Below are 16,402 nucleotides of genomic sequence, written 5' to 3'. Positions count from 1 at the left end.
TGTGTGTGTGTGTGTGTGTGTGTGTGTGTGTGTGTGTGTGTGTGTGTGTGTGTGTGTGTGTGTGTGTGTGTGTGTGTGTGTGTGTGTGTGTGTGTGTGTGTGTGTGTGTGTGTGTGTGTGTGTGTGTGTGTGGTGTGTGTGTGTGTGTGTGTGTGTGTGTGTGTGTGTGTGTGTGTGTGTGTGTGTGTGTGTGTGTGTGTGTGTGTGTGTGTGTGTGTGTGTGTGTGTGTGTGTGTGTGTGTGTGTGTGTGTGTGTGTGTGTGTGTGTGTGTGTGTGTGTGTGTGTGTGTGTGTGTGTGTGTGTGTGTGTGTGTGTGTGTGTGTGTGTGTGTGTGTGTGTGTGTGTGTGTGTGTGTGTGTGTGTGTGCGGGTGTGTGTGTGTGTGTGTGTGTGTGTGTGTGTGTGTGTGTGTGTGTGTGTGTGTGTGTGTAAACTATCTCTGTGCCTTTCTGTTTACTGTATACATTGACGTTTGTTTACCATATAATTCATCTATGTAAATATATATATATAATTCCTGTGTCTATAACTGACCATAGATAAAAGACTTATAGCTGAGTTATAGTGAACCAGAGAGAGAGAGGTGATATCCACACACACACACACCACTCATATATTTTTATTTTGTTTTAGATTTTGAATGATTCCTGCTAGATTGTGTTCTCCTCTGTCTATTGCTTGTTTTATTAGAACGTCACAATTGTACTCTCTCTCTCTCTCTCTCTCTCTCTCTCTCCAAATAAACAACACAACTTTTTGCCTCCCCTGTAACTCCAATGGCAGTAAAAGTCATATGGGATTAGCAAAAAGAGAAGGAAAAAAACCGTATATATATTTTTTCCCCCACTGTAGCGGTAAAGTAACAAACAGTGTGAGATCTGACACACTACCTCCCCGATTCTGAAGAAAAAAAATCGTACGTAGATTTTTTGGCCACCAAACTCTACGTTTTAGGAACTCTTTCATATATTTATCTTAAGGTATAGTATCAATAGAATGCTTAAATCACTTAAATAAAGCCCCATAAGGAGAAATTAACGCAAAGAATCTTAAAGAATTTCGACCTCTGGCAGTACTCGACAGGTGGGTCATATAGCACAGTTTTCCCTCCAGTTTGGAATATTTAGTGAGACTTGCATCACCCGAGAATCCCAGGTCACTCCACCATGCAATATTTCTGTTCCTGTATCTTGTTACTTTTTCATACACAGAGTTGCAGGAGCGGAGTGCGTTAAATTATGATGTTGTTTTTTTAAGCTTCCTGCGTATGAATATTTGGACATACATACATACATACATACATACATACATACATACATACATACATACATACATACATACATACATACATACATCACCATACACAGACAAGACCTGGGTTGTGTTCTTGACTCTCTCCTTTACCTCAGGTTTACCCTCCCGGCCGGAGCCTCAGCCCCTGATGTGGGTGATGGGCGTGGTGCTGGGCATGATCCTGGCGGTAATGGGCGTGATGGGGGGCGTGTGGTGGACCAAGGGGAGGCGAAGTTCACACACACTCAGAAACAGAGAAGACGGCTTAACCAAACTCAACAAACCAGATGTGACAGGTAAGAATGTGTTAAGAATTTGTTGAGTGTGACTTTAATTAGTATCAACTAACCACATGTTACAGGTAAGGATGATCGTATGATTTGTTGGGTGATACATGAAGCAGCCTCAACTAATCTTATTACAGGTAATAAAGTTGAAATGATTAGTTGGGTTTTATATTAAGCACACTCAATTAACCTTATCCCACAGGTAAGAAAGGTTAGAATGACATGGAAATTTGTGAGGTGTTATATATCAGAATGAGCTGTCTTATGATCCAACCTATCAGGAATACGTTTGTTTCTCCTACTTATAGATAATACAACAATGGATAAACCGTAGAAGAGTTTGTTATCTGTCAAATCTACGAAACCAAATGATGAAAAGTAGTGAGTAAATATTAACCTACAATGAGAGTTTTATCTACAGCAGGTGTGGTGAGGAAGACATTGATGAAGGGAATGGAGGTGTTTGCTAAAGAGTCTGTGTTTAATGTTGTAGTTTAAATGTCTACGTGAACTGTCTCAAAAAAGATGTACATAGATATAAAAAGTAATGCTAGCTCACACACATACATACACACACACGCGCTAAAAGACCGTCATGCAGAGAGAGAGAGAGAGAGAGAGAGAGAGAGAGAGAGAGAGAGAGAGAGATTGACCCACCATCAACACAACACTCACGAAGCACAATTACCGTAAGTGCAGTGAACTTACCTGTAATAGCCCCCGTTACTTCACCTGCTTGCTTAGGGAAGTAGAATTTCTAATACACTCAGTTGGCTGACCTCCGGAGGCTAGCTAGTGACTGTCAGAATACTGTTGCCTGCGCCACACTAACGACAGCATTGGTAAAGCGGACTAAAGTATGCTTCTCAGGTTAGGTTAGGTTAGGTTAGCCCGTTTCTCTCCTCAAAGGGATCCGAAACAAAAATGAAGAATTGTAGATTAAATTCTCAACAGGAGAATTTAATCTCTGCAATAGTCATCGTAATATAATCTCCAGCAGTCATCGTCACTACAGGGGTGCTGGGAGTCCCCCGAGCCGATGTAGGAGTCTCCATTTAGCTACATAATCCTCCTGACCACTCCAAGGCTTATATCTCAAGGAGCCACAGTTGTGTCTAAGGAGCTTACCGACGACCCTGGCTGGCCTTGTCTCAGCAACTCAGAGTTATTCCCTGACAGCTTCACCCCTAGTACCTAGGGACCAGTCCCAGCACACAGTATCCAGCACCTAGCATCAGCATCCAGCACCAGCAGTGACTTGAGTAAAGCAAAACAAAAAGTGAGAGTGTTGACGGCACCAGAACACAGCAGATCCTCCCACGCCCAGCCACCCACACTGTCCTCCCACGCCCAGCCACCCACACTGTCCTCCCACGCCCAGCCACCCACACTGTCCTCCCACGCCCAGCCACTCACACTGTCCTCAACTCAGCACCCAACACTGTCCTCCCAAGGCCAGCCGTCCACAGTGTCCTCCCACGCTCAGCCGCCCACACTGTCCTCCCACGCTCAGCCGCCCACACAGGAAGGTAACGTGGTCATTGTAGCTTATGTAAAACCAGAAAACACTTGTAAATGCACAAATAAACTAGCCAGCGACTAGTATTTTCCTCTATTATTCTCTGGATAGCTTGGCTACTTTTTGAAGAGAAGAAAAATCTATTGTAAAATGTCATCGACCTCAAATACCTACATTTATTAATAACCAGATTATGGAAGTGGAAATTAAATATGAAGTTTACATTGAGTAGCTCAACAATATCCACTACACACACCTGCCGTAACGACCTATGTTATAAAATTCACCCTTTTGCCTGCCTTTATGACTGACAAGACTCATACAACAGCGGACTAAAGACCTTCGTGATGGCAGTTCTACACCAAATTTTACACCACGAGATACATTTAGAGGAAGTTGGCTAATTAGTGTCCAAAGTGAACTGCTCCAGCTGGTTGTTGACACGAGATAAAAACTTGTTTTAGTTGTCTGTGAACAAAGGTCCTTCTCAACCTTGAGTGAAAGTGTTTGTTTATGTCAGGGTATGGAGTCTTTGATCTCGTCTTGAGGAATATCTTAATCAGTATCGTAATTAACTCACCTGCCAACACCAACACCTGCCAACACCAACACCTGCCAACACCCACGCCTGCCGACACCTTAGATCTTGCAGACGGCTAAACACAATCAACTTGGAGTAGTCAGAATACAAGACATCAGGAGAGTCAACAACAACAACAACAACAAAATTCAAAATCTGAGAACAACTTAAATAACTACAAATTCTTAATGGAAAAGTAATTCACTCATGGTATCAAGTGCCCCTTAAACCTCAAGTGAAACTCCAAAAGGAAATCTAAATTTTAGTTAATATTCAACAAGAAGCAGAAGGTCACACGACACCCACTTAAAACACTCCCCGGAAATAGCCTTAATAAAGATCTTGAACGCTGGGCTGGATGGAAAAAGTCTTGCTCACCTTCACATAACTGAGCCCCACACTCACCTACACTACTAACCACGAACATAGACGCCCAGAGAGACACACAGCCATGCAAGGTGTAGAGACAAGAAGTAGCTACGTAGTTGGAGCTCAGAGACAAAAAATAAAAATCTAAGGGAACAATTTCAGTCCATAATGTTGGCGAGACTCGTGGAGGGTGAGGAGGCACGTTCACCATTACTTCCGTTCATCTCGAGGAGGACATCCAGCATACTTGACACTCGATGGCCTCCAACTGCACCAATTCCGAGTGTCACAAACTTAAGGAACACCTGAACGATCGCTTTCATGTTTGAGTATTAGAGGAGGTGTCAAGGTGGAGCGAGCATCAACCACCACTTGTGATTGTCTATTCAGGTTGGAAGGACACATGGATGTAGCCAATCAGCACAAGAGGAGACTCGCGAGTGAGTAGTTAAAGACAGAAGATACATGCAAGTGACCAATCAACGCTTGAAAATACTGTAAGGGACCAATCAACTTTAGATGACACATTTAAGGGACCAACCAACATAGAAGTAGCCAATCAACGCCATAAAAGCACGTATAAATAGCCAATCAACACCAAACTTTGAATGTAATTAGCCAATCAACGCCAGACTTTAAAATTAATTAGCCAATCAACGTCATATATCACGTACCAGCACCCAAATTGTTATACCTATTACGTACCGTCATCTATGCTATTACGTACCGTCATCTATGCCATTACGTACCATCATCTATGCTATTACGTACCGTCATCTCTGCCATTACGTACCGTCATCTATGCTATTACGTACCGTCATCTATGCTATTACGTACCGTCATCTATGCTATTACGTACCGTCATCTATGCTACACTGTTCCCTCGCGTCTATGTCTCGGGAAAGTTTAGATGCAACATTACCTTCTGCAAGATTATACAAGCTAGGCAACAGTAAAGTGCCTCTTTAAGCATGAGAGAGAGAGAGAGAGAGGGGGGGGGCGGACCATTGTTGAGAACATTAACATATTTGCGATAACTTTCACTAAGGAAAATTGTGTGTGTGTGTGTTTGTGCCTTTGAAAGTAATCCAATTAAGAAAAGTTACGACAATTTTTCTCTCACCTTCCCTTGACATAGACGAGGACACCCTACACGCCTCCTTTGACCAGGAGGGGAGTAGATTTAAGTAGATTTCATCCTATAAATGAGAGACGGTTGTAATGAATTAGAATATATTTGATCCTTCATATATACAGAGACAAACAGACAGACAGACAGACAGACAGACAGACAGACAGACATGTTAAATATTCAAGGGTTCACTAATGTATTTGATTGAAGTGAGAGAGACACCTTCAGCTGGGTGTCAAAGTGATGTACTGTTTAATTTCCTCCTCGTGTCACCTTTTACCAGAGAAAGTCGAGAAAAGTCTTTGAAAGTGAAGAAGTTTTAGTGCATTGACTATAAGTCTTTTTTATATGGGAGAAAATGGTTTAATGATTGAGTATTATAGATTGTTACTGTAGTAGTTGTTTTTATTATTATTATTATTAATATTATTATTATTATTATTATTATTATTATTATTATTATTTTTATTATTATTATTATTATTATTTAGAAGTACAGTAGTAGTAGTAGTATGCATGTATGCCCCTACTAACCGGACACAGCAGTCCAGCCTGTCACCTCTCTGCCCTTTACTCATAAGAACTAGTTTCTTCTTCTGTATGGGACCAAAGCAGATGTTAGAAGCGGACGTAACTGTCGCCCAAGGTGCGGAACACTAGGCCGGGTAACAGACATTGCTGCGTCTGTGCTAGCCAGTACCAAAATTGCACTAGCTGTGAGTGTGCGAGAAACAACCGACCATGTGTGGCTTGCAGAAAGGGAAACAATTGTCGGAACCCACAAGGCAGGGAGCCGACACAGGAGGCCACAGTGGATATCGCCGGGACCCAACCGCCCGATGATATCCTAAATGATAGCAGTGAGTCTACTCAACCTGGAAATGTAGTACTAATAAACGCTGCTCCAATAGTAGCAGATGTCTACGAGGTGAATGAGAGACATCCACCACAGTGGAATGGCATGTCGATGGAAAATGCGGACATATGGGTTAAAGAAACTTACTCAGAAATTGTCAGGTGGTCGCCAGCTAACCTGTTTGAACCACCCAAGTGTGCGGCCACCAAGGAAATGATTCGGGAGATGATTCGCCTCATAACTGAGTACACTCAGGACTGCTTCCTTGCCCCTGTAGCTCTTCAAATACTGGCAATAATACCACATCTATTCTGTCAGAGGACACACACAAAGACTGAGCACAAAGAAAATACAGCAGCAATGAAGAGAAGATTGACAATGTGGCAGAATGGGGCACTTGATGATCTCCTATGTGAAGCAAGAACACTGCAGGAGAGACTAAAATTTATAGGAGACGGAAAGCAAAACATCGATGACGTTGCAAGAAAGTTTGGAAACAAAATGCGTGTGGGAAAAGTGGCTTTGACGGTAACATCTCTCACAGAGGAATCCTCCGGTGAGGTTCTGTCAATAAACAGAGAGACATTAAAACAACTGAAAGAAAAACATCCCCCTGCAAGTGAAGACGAAGGCATCAGGTTCCAGGGTAACTATGCCCCACCGAATGCTGTCCTGTTCGAGACAATAGCAGGAGGGATGGTGTGGAAAAAGGCACTGAAGACTCAGGGAGGTGCCGGCCCTTCAGGTCTGGATGGAAACGGTTGGAGAGTCACCCTCAGCACTAACAAGTTTGGCCCCGTAGCGAGTGATCTCTGCACTGCCATTGCCGTCCTTGAAAGAAAGCTGGCATCCTCGTGCTGCCAACACCTCCATGCTCTGACGGCCTGCCGCCTCATTCCCCAGGATAAGAATCCAGGATGTCGGCCTATAGGGGTGGGGGAAGTGCTGAGGCGGATCATCGGAAAATGCATAATGGAGGTGGTAAAGGATGATGTCAGGGCAACAGCAGGGAACCTACAAGTTTGTGCTGACCACCAGGCTGGTGGGGAAGTTGCCATTCACGCCATGAGAACGATATTTAAGCAGCGCGATTGTGAGTGTCCAAGCTTTGCAATGTATGTTGAAAACACCTATAGGAATCAATCAGGCCTTTATATAGTAAACACCAAGGCTCTAAGAGGCGATACCATCATACTGTCAACCGAGGGAACAACGCAGGTGGACCCTGTTGCAATGGCAATGTACGCAATAGGCCTATCCGTGCTCCAACACACAAGAAAATTTGAAACAGCTGAGGTCAAACAAGTGGCGTACGCTGATAACCTTACAGGAGCAGGAAAAGTGGAGGACATCAAAAAGTGGTGGGACCTGGTGACATCACAAGGCCCACAAATAGGGTACCACCCAAACGCCAGCAAGTCCTTCCTCATTGTGAAGCCAGAACATTATGAACGGGCAATGGAGGTGTTCGGTGGAAGTGAGGTCAAAATAACAAAGGAGGACCAAAGACATCTAGGTGCGGTAATTGGCACGACGAACTTCAAGACCGAGTACGTAGTGGGAAAGGTGAATGAGTGGGTTAGAGAAATCCAAGCTCTGTCTGATATTGCTAACACAGAGCCACATGCGGCTTTTGCAGCATTCACCCATGGAGTCAAGCATCGCTGGAATTACCTGTTGCGCACTATCCCTGATATCGGACCTCTCCTCCACCCTCTGGAAGAAGCCATCAATGTCGCTTTTATCCCAACACTTGTGAAAAACCCTTATTTAACCCCGTCAGAAAGGTCACTCCTTGCACTACCACCGATACTGGGAGGAATAGGTTTAACTAATCCAGTCGAGCTTGCCGCCACAGAACATCAGAACTCTGTCAAGCTCACGGCAGCCCTTACTGAGCACATAATAGCTCAGAATGCAGCAAGTCAGGTGGATACCAACGAATTAAACAAGATTCGACGGTCCAATACGACAGAACGGCAGCACACCCATAGTGATATACTGCAACAACTGCTGCAGCAATTGCCAGAGAACTTTAAAAAAAAGTAGCTATGGCGCAGGAGGTGGGCGCCTCGAAGTGGCTAACAATGTTACCGATAAGGGCAAAAGGCTTCATCCTTAATAAAAAAGAATTCACAGATGCCATTGCTCTAAGGTATGGTAGGCCAGTAGAAGGTTTGCCCTCCCAATGCGTGTGTGGCTTATCTTATGACATCGACTACGTCGTGGTGTATAAGAAAGGGGGCTTCGTATGCATGAGGCACGACGAAGTAAGGGATCTCACAGCAAATTTACTGAAGGAAATCTGCCACGACGCCATGGTGGAACCAACCCTCCTTCCATTGGAAAGTGAGATCTTCCAACATAGGACTTCAAACACATCCATCGAAGCCCGTGTGGACGTCAGTGCTCGAGGATTCTGGACGCGGGGATTTTCGATCTCATGGCAGCATATCACAGTAACCTAGCTCTCGACGCTGCACACAGGAGGAATGAGAATGACAAGATCAGGGCATATGGGGGAGCGAATTCTGAATGTTGATCAAGGCAGCTTCACTCCTCTGGTGTTCACAACCTCTGGCGGGATGGGACCAAGTGCAAGATGTTTCTACGCCAGACTCGCTGAGGTGTTATCTGAACGGAAGCAGCAGCCCAGAAGTTACGTCTCAGCCTGGGTGAGATGTCGACTGTCCTTCTCCCTCCTTAGGTCTGCAGTGCTCTACCTCAGGGGAACGAGATCATCTGCCCCAAAGCCGACAACTGTCGCAGATATTGACTATGAGGCTACAGTCCCTGAATGCCGCATAGATCTGCGGCTCTACTAATTCAACACAGATAGGATAGCTACTTATGTATTAGGATATTTAATATTAAGGTAATAAAATGGCGGCGAAGGTGTAGCTATTGGGGGAGGCTGGGGGCCACGTTAAAAAAAAAAGTAGTAGTAGTAGTAGTTATAGTAGTAGTAGTAGTAGTAACCGTAACCTAGCTCTCGATGCTGCACATAGGAGGAACGAGAACGACAAGAGAAGGGCGTATGGGGAGAGAATTCAAAACGTTGATCAAGGCAGCTTCACTCCTCTAGTGTTCACAACCTCTGGTGGGATGGGACCAAGTGCAAGATGTTTCTACGCCAGACTCGCGGAGTTGATCTCCGAACAGAAGCAGCAGCCCAGAAGTTATGTTACAGCCTGGATGAGATGTCGACTGTCCTTCTCTCTCCTTCGGTCGGCTTTGCTCTGCCTCAGGGGAACGAGAGCTTCTGCCCCTACTCCGACAACTGCTGCAGATATTGACTATGAGGCTACAGTCACCGAATGCCGCATAGATCTGCGGCTCAACTAATTTAACACAGATAGGATAGCTTATTATGTATTAGGATATTTAATATTAAGGTAAATAAATGGTGGCGAAGGTGTGGCTATTGGGGGAGGCTGGAGGCCAAAATTAAAAAGGTAGTAGTTATAGTAGTAGTAGTAGTTATAGTAGTCTTATTAATATCGTTGGTCTAATTCTTATACTGTATTACTGTACAACAATTCTTCTTCCTAACACATACGTTCTCGCCTTCACAAAACACAACCACATTCTTTAGTCTAAAATATGTGAGGGACACCTTGTTCTCTCTCTCTCTCTCTCTCTCTCTCCGTGACGAATGACGCACCCAGGGAGAAGACCACTGAGAATTATTGTGACAAGTGTGTGTGTTTGAGAGTGTGAGTGGTGAGTGTGTGTGTGTGTGTGTGCGTATATGTGCCTCACCTGTTTCATTTCACCTGTATAACTATAAGGTCACCTGTCTTATATATCTCATCCTCTCACAAGAAAAAATCCTAAACTTAAGTAAATATTTATTTTTACTTCTTCCTCTTCTTCTTTCTCTCCTCTTCCTCCTCCTCCTCCTCTTCTTCCTCCTAGCAGAGTTCACCCCTCCATCACTGTCATCTCACAACTTTCTCTCTTAATTAAAGTTGAACGTATATACTGAAGTCTGGTTCCTTGTTTAATTTCGTTTTCCTCTCTCTCTCTCTCTCTCTCTCTCTCTCTCTCTCTCTCTCTCTCTCTCAACATCTTAATACATATATTTTCTTTTTTTCTGTTCCAACTTTCACTGCAGTAAAATATAAGAATCTCCATAATAATAATAATAATAATAATAATAATAATAATAATAATAATAATAATAATAATAGTAATAATAATAATAATAATAATAATAATAATAATAATAATAATAATAATAATAATAATAATAATAATAATAATAATAATAATAATATTGAAAATGATAATGATAATGATGATGATAATAATAATTGTGTGCACTATTAAGGGTCCATGACCGACCTTGGGTACAGACACAATCATAGATAAACACAAAAAATAAAACGAAGGAAATAAAACAAAGGAATAGAGCCAGCAGAGATCCCTCCATATAGCGGACTTTTCTCTCCATATAATCCGTTAAATAGAGGTTTTTTAATAACGTACGAACTGAGATAGAGACAATGATTCTCTTATTTATATATGAAATGAATAGCAAACAAGGGAAGAAGACGTAGATAAATAATAAATAAAAAAATATGATAAAAATGGAAATAAATACGAATAATGAACAACAACACGATGATAATAATGAAAAAACCTGAATAACTTAAAAAATGGAGAAAAAACAGTCGAAGAATAACAAAAAAAATATATAGGAGAAAATAAGTCAAGCGGGGAAGAGTAAATATGGAAACAGAAATAAAAAAGAAGAATCAGATAAAAAGCAGATGAGAGAAAATACGTGAAACTTGTGGTGGTGGAGGAAATGGTTCAGGCTTGGTGGTGGTGGTGCAGCTGTTGGAGGAAGTGAGGGAGAGAATTGAGTTTTGGAGAATGAGGGAGATAACTGAGAAACTGTTAGAGAATGAGGGAGAGAAATGAGAAAGTGTTGGAGGAGTGAGAGAACTGAGAAATTGTTGGAGAATGAGGGATAGAACTGAGAAAGTGTTGGAGAATGAGGGAGAGAGTTATTGTTATTGTCGTTGTTGTTCTATCTGATTCACTGTTATTCTCTACTCTCCGTGTTGACGTCATAGCTTAAGTGTCAAGGTGTGGTATATAAGTCAACATTTTTTCTGTTTCCTTCATTCCTGCTACGATTTCCTTCACCTACATGCAGTGTGGACGTCTTGCTCTACGGCCCCCTTTCACACATGTCTGTCTGTCTGACTGTCTGTCTGTCACTTGGTTATTGCTGACAGTATCCCCTCGACCATCTGTGAAAATTACACTATTCCATTTCTCTTGTGCTGTAACTGAGGGTCATGAGGGGTGCGGTGGCTGAGTGGATGCATCTCTCGTCTTCTATCCTAAGGGGTCGCTGGTTCGTGCTTGGGACATTCACAGGACATTCAGCTGCTGTATCGGTACTTGTCTTTACAGTTGAGGTGATGAAGGTGATCGAGTACAGTGCCAACTAGTCTGTCTTTTCTGAGGGATTGAAAGATCAGTAGTCATTGTGTGGGTTCATATTCTCCCTAATTGGCTTTCTGGACCATGGGATTCACTCTCACTTCCATAACCTGGTGTTTAATTAAGTTTTCCCTCCTATCGTTGAGACTCCTATAGAAAACGATCTTTCTTTTGGTTCTGACTCGGAGGTGTTTCTTTACTCAGTCTTTTGTTCACTGTTACACCACCTTGTTTTATAGTTGTGACGATGTAATAAAAGACCTCTATAACTCTCTTGTTTTTTATGGATGTTTGCCGTCAGTTCACCGCCACTGTGGGAGTCAGGTCTATATTCCAGCTGTGAGAAAGATGCAGCCTGGCCCCTGGTTGTGACAGACCCGCCGTCCTCTACCTGACAACTCTCCCTCAATATCTTTTCCTCTTTCTTTCCGTCCACTTCTTTACTTCTTTAGTTTGGGTCGTGCCTCACCGAGGCTGCCTCAGCTGGCCTCCACCAGCTGGCATGGTCGTTGTTGCATCTCGGTTACAAGGGGTCGTCCGCCCCTAACCCTTCTTCCATTAAATCTAAGAACCATTTGTGTTTCCTGGCCAAGATTCTATTCCCTGGTGAGGGGGCGGACTGACCGCCTCCCCTCCTCTGTTAACAGGATCTGCAACCAGCAAGTTCGGTGGACCTGAAGATGGAGGTATATATATATATATATATATATATATATATATATATATATATATATATATATATATATATATATATATATATATATATATATATATATATATATATATATATATATATATATATATATATATATATAGAGAGAGAGAGAGAGAGAGAGAGAGAGAGAGAGAGAGTTTTTCATTACATCACCAGTGAGATGCCCAACCTGTGTGACTCATAAAAACATACAGACAGAAACCCTTGGCCCGGCCATAACGCCTCCTGTATCCTCGCCCGTAAAGACACGAGACAACTGTTGACTAATAACTAATCATTGCCTGTGTTAATTAAACAACATTTCTGAAACCCTCCCTCCATCACACGCCGTAAACACTACCCATCAGTCAGGTCAGGAGAGAAGACTCTCAACTCTGCTCGGATTAAATACTGGCGTCTCTCCCTGATGACGTATACACCCATAGAACACAAACTGTTGCCTCTTGTCTCTGGGGAGCTACAACGATCACCAAACACTCACACATTTTCTCCTCTTGGAAACTCGTTATTGAACTATTTCCTTCTTGAAATTCCTCACCTTCCTGTAACCTAACTATTGCACACCAGAGCTTTACCTCACCTCCTTCCCTTCACTCCCTCCTTCAGTAGCTTAACACCCACCAAGAACCTAACCTTACCCCCCTCTTCCCCCTTCCCTCCAAACCTCTTGTGCAACCCCGAGTTAATAAGATGTGAGATTGAAAAATTCTCGCCGCATTCTCCCCCAAGATGGTGGGTGTTGATGAAGGAGTCAATCAGGGCGCTACGCTGGCTCCTTCTCTCTCACTGTTCGTAAGTATTTCTTCCTGGGGCTGTGGTATAGATGGGAACTTTAAAAGGAAAACATTAATTACTTCTGGGAATTCGTAGATCAAACAAAATCTTATAAATAGGAATATTATTGGTAGTTATTTATATTCTCGATTCTTAATTACTTATTCATTTAGCATTTTATTTCTTTCTTAACTCCTGATAATTGACTCCGTGTTCTAAGCTTTGGATGAACGTGAATATAATTTTGTTTGTGTTCGTATTGATAATTTCATCCCTGATTAAGCTATATTTCGTTGTTATACTCAATTGATACTCTAATACATATGTGTTAACAGATAATCTTCACTGAGTATCATTGTTTTATCGGCCTGTATGGAGAGGAAAGTCCGTTATATCGAGGGTCTATTGGATGTAAAACCTCCATTTAACGGACTATATGGAGACGAGAGTCTGTTATATAGAGACTTTCACTGTTGAGTTGGGTTGGGTTGGGTTCGTGGGTAAAGTACCATAGGGGGTTATGAGTTGGGTGTTTCAATGGAGGATGAGAATTACACGCAGCTGTTCTCATTTACCTGAGTGCATTTCTTTGATGGTGAATTTTAAATACTGGGAATAAACAGTTAAGCTGAATGTATGAAATGTTGGAACGAGTAAACTGTAGATGAACTATTATAGAACTCTTATATATATATATATATATATATATATATATATATATATATATATATATATATATATATATATATATATATATATATATATATATATATATCTGTTGTATTTATGAATTTTTACATAGCTTGCTCTAATATATATGTACATATATATATAATCGTACTTCCCTCATAAGAGACGAAAACTACAATAGGTAAAAAATTAACTAATATAAACGTTATGTAAACTCCATTTAACGTATTATAGATATGAACTTAATTATAATACAGAGATATAAGAGGTAATTATTAGTGCTTATGTCAAGAGAATCAGCGTATAAAAATATTATATTACATTTTCTTTTATTAAGCAAAAAATAAGAACTTAACGTCAGCTTATTTCATTTGGTTTTTGTCGCCTTCACTGAAACTAATATTAGCTTATATAGATGAACCCTTGACAGATAGATAGCTAGATAGATAGATGAATAGCTAGCTAGATGGATAGATAGCTAGATGGATAGATAGCTAAATGGATAGATGGATAGATAGCTAGATGGATAGATAGCTAAATGGATAGATGGCTAGATAGCTAGATGGATAGATGGCTAGATAGCTAGATGGATAGAGAGAGACAGACAGAGACATAAATATCAGACACTGACTACTATTTGACTGGTGGTAATATCAACATGTAGTTAACATTAACAGTAATATAAGTTGTTTCACCTGAAGGATGTCTCTCCCTGCGGCAGGTGTGGGAGGTGAGGGGATGGAGGGACTGTGTGTCAACGGTGTGGTGCAACACACTATCTACGACTCTACGGGCAGGTACCGAGGCTTCGCTCACCTACAGCAGGTTAGTGACTCAGGCCGGCGTCCTCCAGGGCATTATTTATATTAATCTCTCATTTTCAATTTGAATTTCTCGCTATCCTTCAGCAGTCGCCCCATCTCTACCCATTATATTTCGTGTTTCATTATTGTTTAGGTAATAGAGCTTTTGTCACTAACTGCATTTAGTAACACTTGAAAAACACCTCACGTGAGAAACTCATCCATGAGTCAGGTCATTAAGGACGGGTATTGGTCTGATTATACATCTTAGCTTAGCCAAGATAGTTTAAATAGTATATATATATATATATATATATATATATATATATATATATATATATATATATATATATATATATATATATATATATATATATATATATGACCTCACTGTTCATGAGTATTAATGAGAAACTCTGCTGCAGTTACTCCAGGAAGTAATTTGCATCAGAAATTTGTTAATATCCGCCGCTGGCAAAATACTTCAGGGATATACTGTATGATTCAGCCCAGAGCGCCGGGGTGACCTCTGAAAGGCTTTGGCAATGGCGAATTCTGATAGTCTCTGTTATTATTGCTCTTTATTATAAGTGTTGGTTTATTGAGCTGAGATTACTCTCTCTCTCTCTCTCTCTCTCTCTCTCTCTCTCTCTCTCACACCATCTTCCTCGCTACGTCTCATCTCCTCTGCTGGTCTTTGTCTTCATAGAATCTTTTCAAGGGTAACAGAGCTTAAATTTTTATGTTGTCTAGACAGAAAGAGAGAGCAAAAACTGCGACCCAAAATCTTCTTCAGAAAACCTTAATAAAATTTCCGAGACAAGAGAAGTGAAATTGAGGTCACTTTGCAATTACTGTTGTGAGGCTGGTGTTGTTTTATTTTGGCTTGTGTGGTGAAGATCGTTGGTGTGAAAAGCTTGTCTCTCTCTCTCTCTCTCTCTCTCTCTCTCTCTCTCTCTCTCTCTCTCTCTCACACACAAGTGCCTCACCATCGCCACAACACATCCCTCCACCTCTGCTCCTTCCATTAACACCCCAAACCCTTTAACCTTGCAGGGCGACACCTACCAGACCAACTGCATGATCACCACCACTACCGCTGCGACCGCTTCTGCTGCTGGGGCCAAACCCGAGCCTCCTGCAGCGTACAGCAAGTTCTCCCTCTCTAGGAAAGGAAGATCCTCCTCTTCTGCCTCCTCGGCCGCCACTCCTTCGTCAGGCGATGCGTTGAGCAAAGGCGCCAAGGATGTGATGAACGGCAGAAGAGGGACGAAAGGAGGAGAAGGAGCCAATGGAAGAGGAGGAGGTGATGGAAGTGGAAGGGGAACAGCGAAAGGAGGAGGTGGTGGAGATGCAGACGAAGGCAACGAAGGAGCGGGGAAGAAGTCAGAGGCCCCCTGGCGGAGGGTCATCAGCCAACTGACCAGCCCACACGAGTCGAAATTCTTTGAGGTGTGGAAGATTGCCGCTACCAGACAATCCCGCCAGACAGAGTCCACCGAAAGCGTCTTATAAGAGTAACGGAGTAGAAGAGGAGGAGGAGGAAAAGGAAGAAAATGAAGAAGAGAAGAAGTAAGAGGAGTGTGGGAAGGACAGAGATATATGTTGACAATTTTAGAGAGAGAGAGAGAGAGAGAGAGAGAGAGAGAGAGAGAGAGAAGAGGAGAAGTAAGAGGATTTGTAGGAGGGACAGAGGGAATATATAGACAGTTATAGAGAAAGAAAGGGAAGAGAGAAGATGGAGTGGAGGAGTGGAGGAAAAAATAAGTGAGAATGCCCGAGAGTATCAGGTTGGAGCGGAGAGAAAGAAAGAGAAATTAGGAAGCAGAAAAAGAGAAATGAAAGAGATACTTACAGACAGACAGAGAGGCAGACAGACAGATAGACGGATGATGGTGAAAGATAAATGATCGAATAGACAAGA

The 16,402-nt window shown here is 42.1% G+C and overlaps 1 protein-coding gene across 1 annotated transcript in view; it reads left to right on the top strand.

The window, feature by feature from the left end:
* LOC121868079 overlaps nucleotides 1-16,106 on the top strand; it is a 32,581-nt gene extending 16,475 nt beyond the window's left edge. Inside the window, exons 4-6 of the mRNA XM_042368355.1 lie at nucleotides 1,410-1,589; nucleotides 14,397-14,500; nucleotides 15,535-16,106. Of these exons, the coding sequence (XP_042224289.1) occupies nucleotides 1,410-1,589; nucleotides 14,397-14,500; nucleotides 15,535-15,993 (743 nt within the window). The 3' untranslated portion in view covers nucleotides 15,994-16,106. The remainder of the gene's footprint in view (nucleotides 1-1,409; nucleotides 1,590-14,396; nucleotides 14,501-15,534) is intronic.
* Nucleotides 16,107-16,402: the final 296 nt, after the last annotated feature.

Source organism: Homarus americanus, unplaced genomic scaffold, assembly GCF_018991925.1.
Source record: "Homarus americanus isolate GMGI-L3 unplaced genomic scaffold, GMGI_Hamer_2.0 scaffold55938, whole genome shotgun sequence".
NCBI classification, from domain to species: domain Eukaryota; kingdom Metazoa; phylum Arthropoda; class Malacostraca; order Decapoda; family Nephropidae; genus Homarus; species Homarus americanus.
Note: the sequence above shows the minus strand (reverse complement) of the source record. Positions and strands in the feature narration are given on the sequence as shown.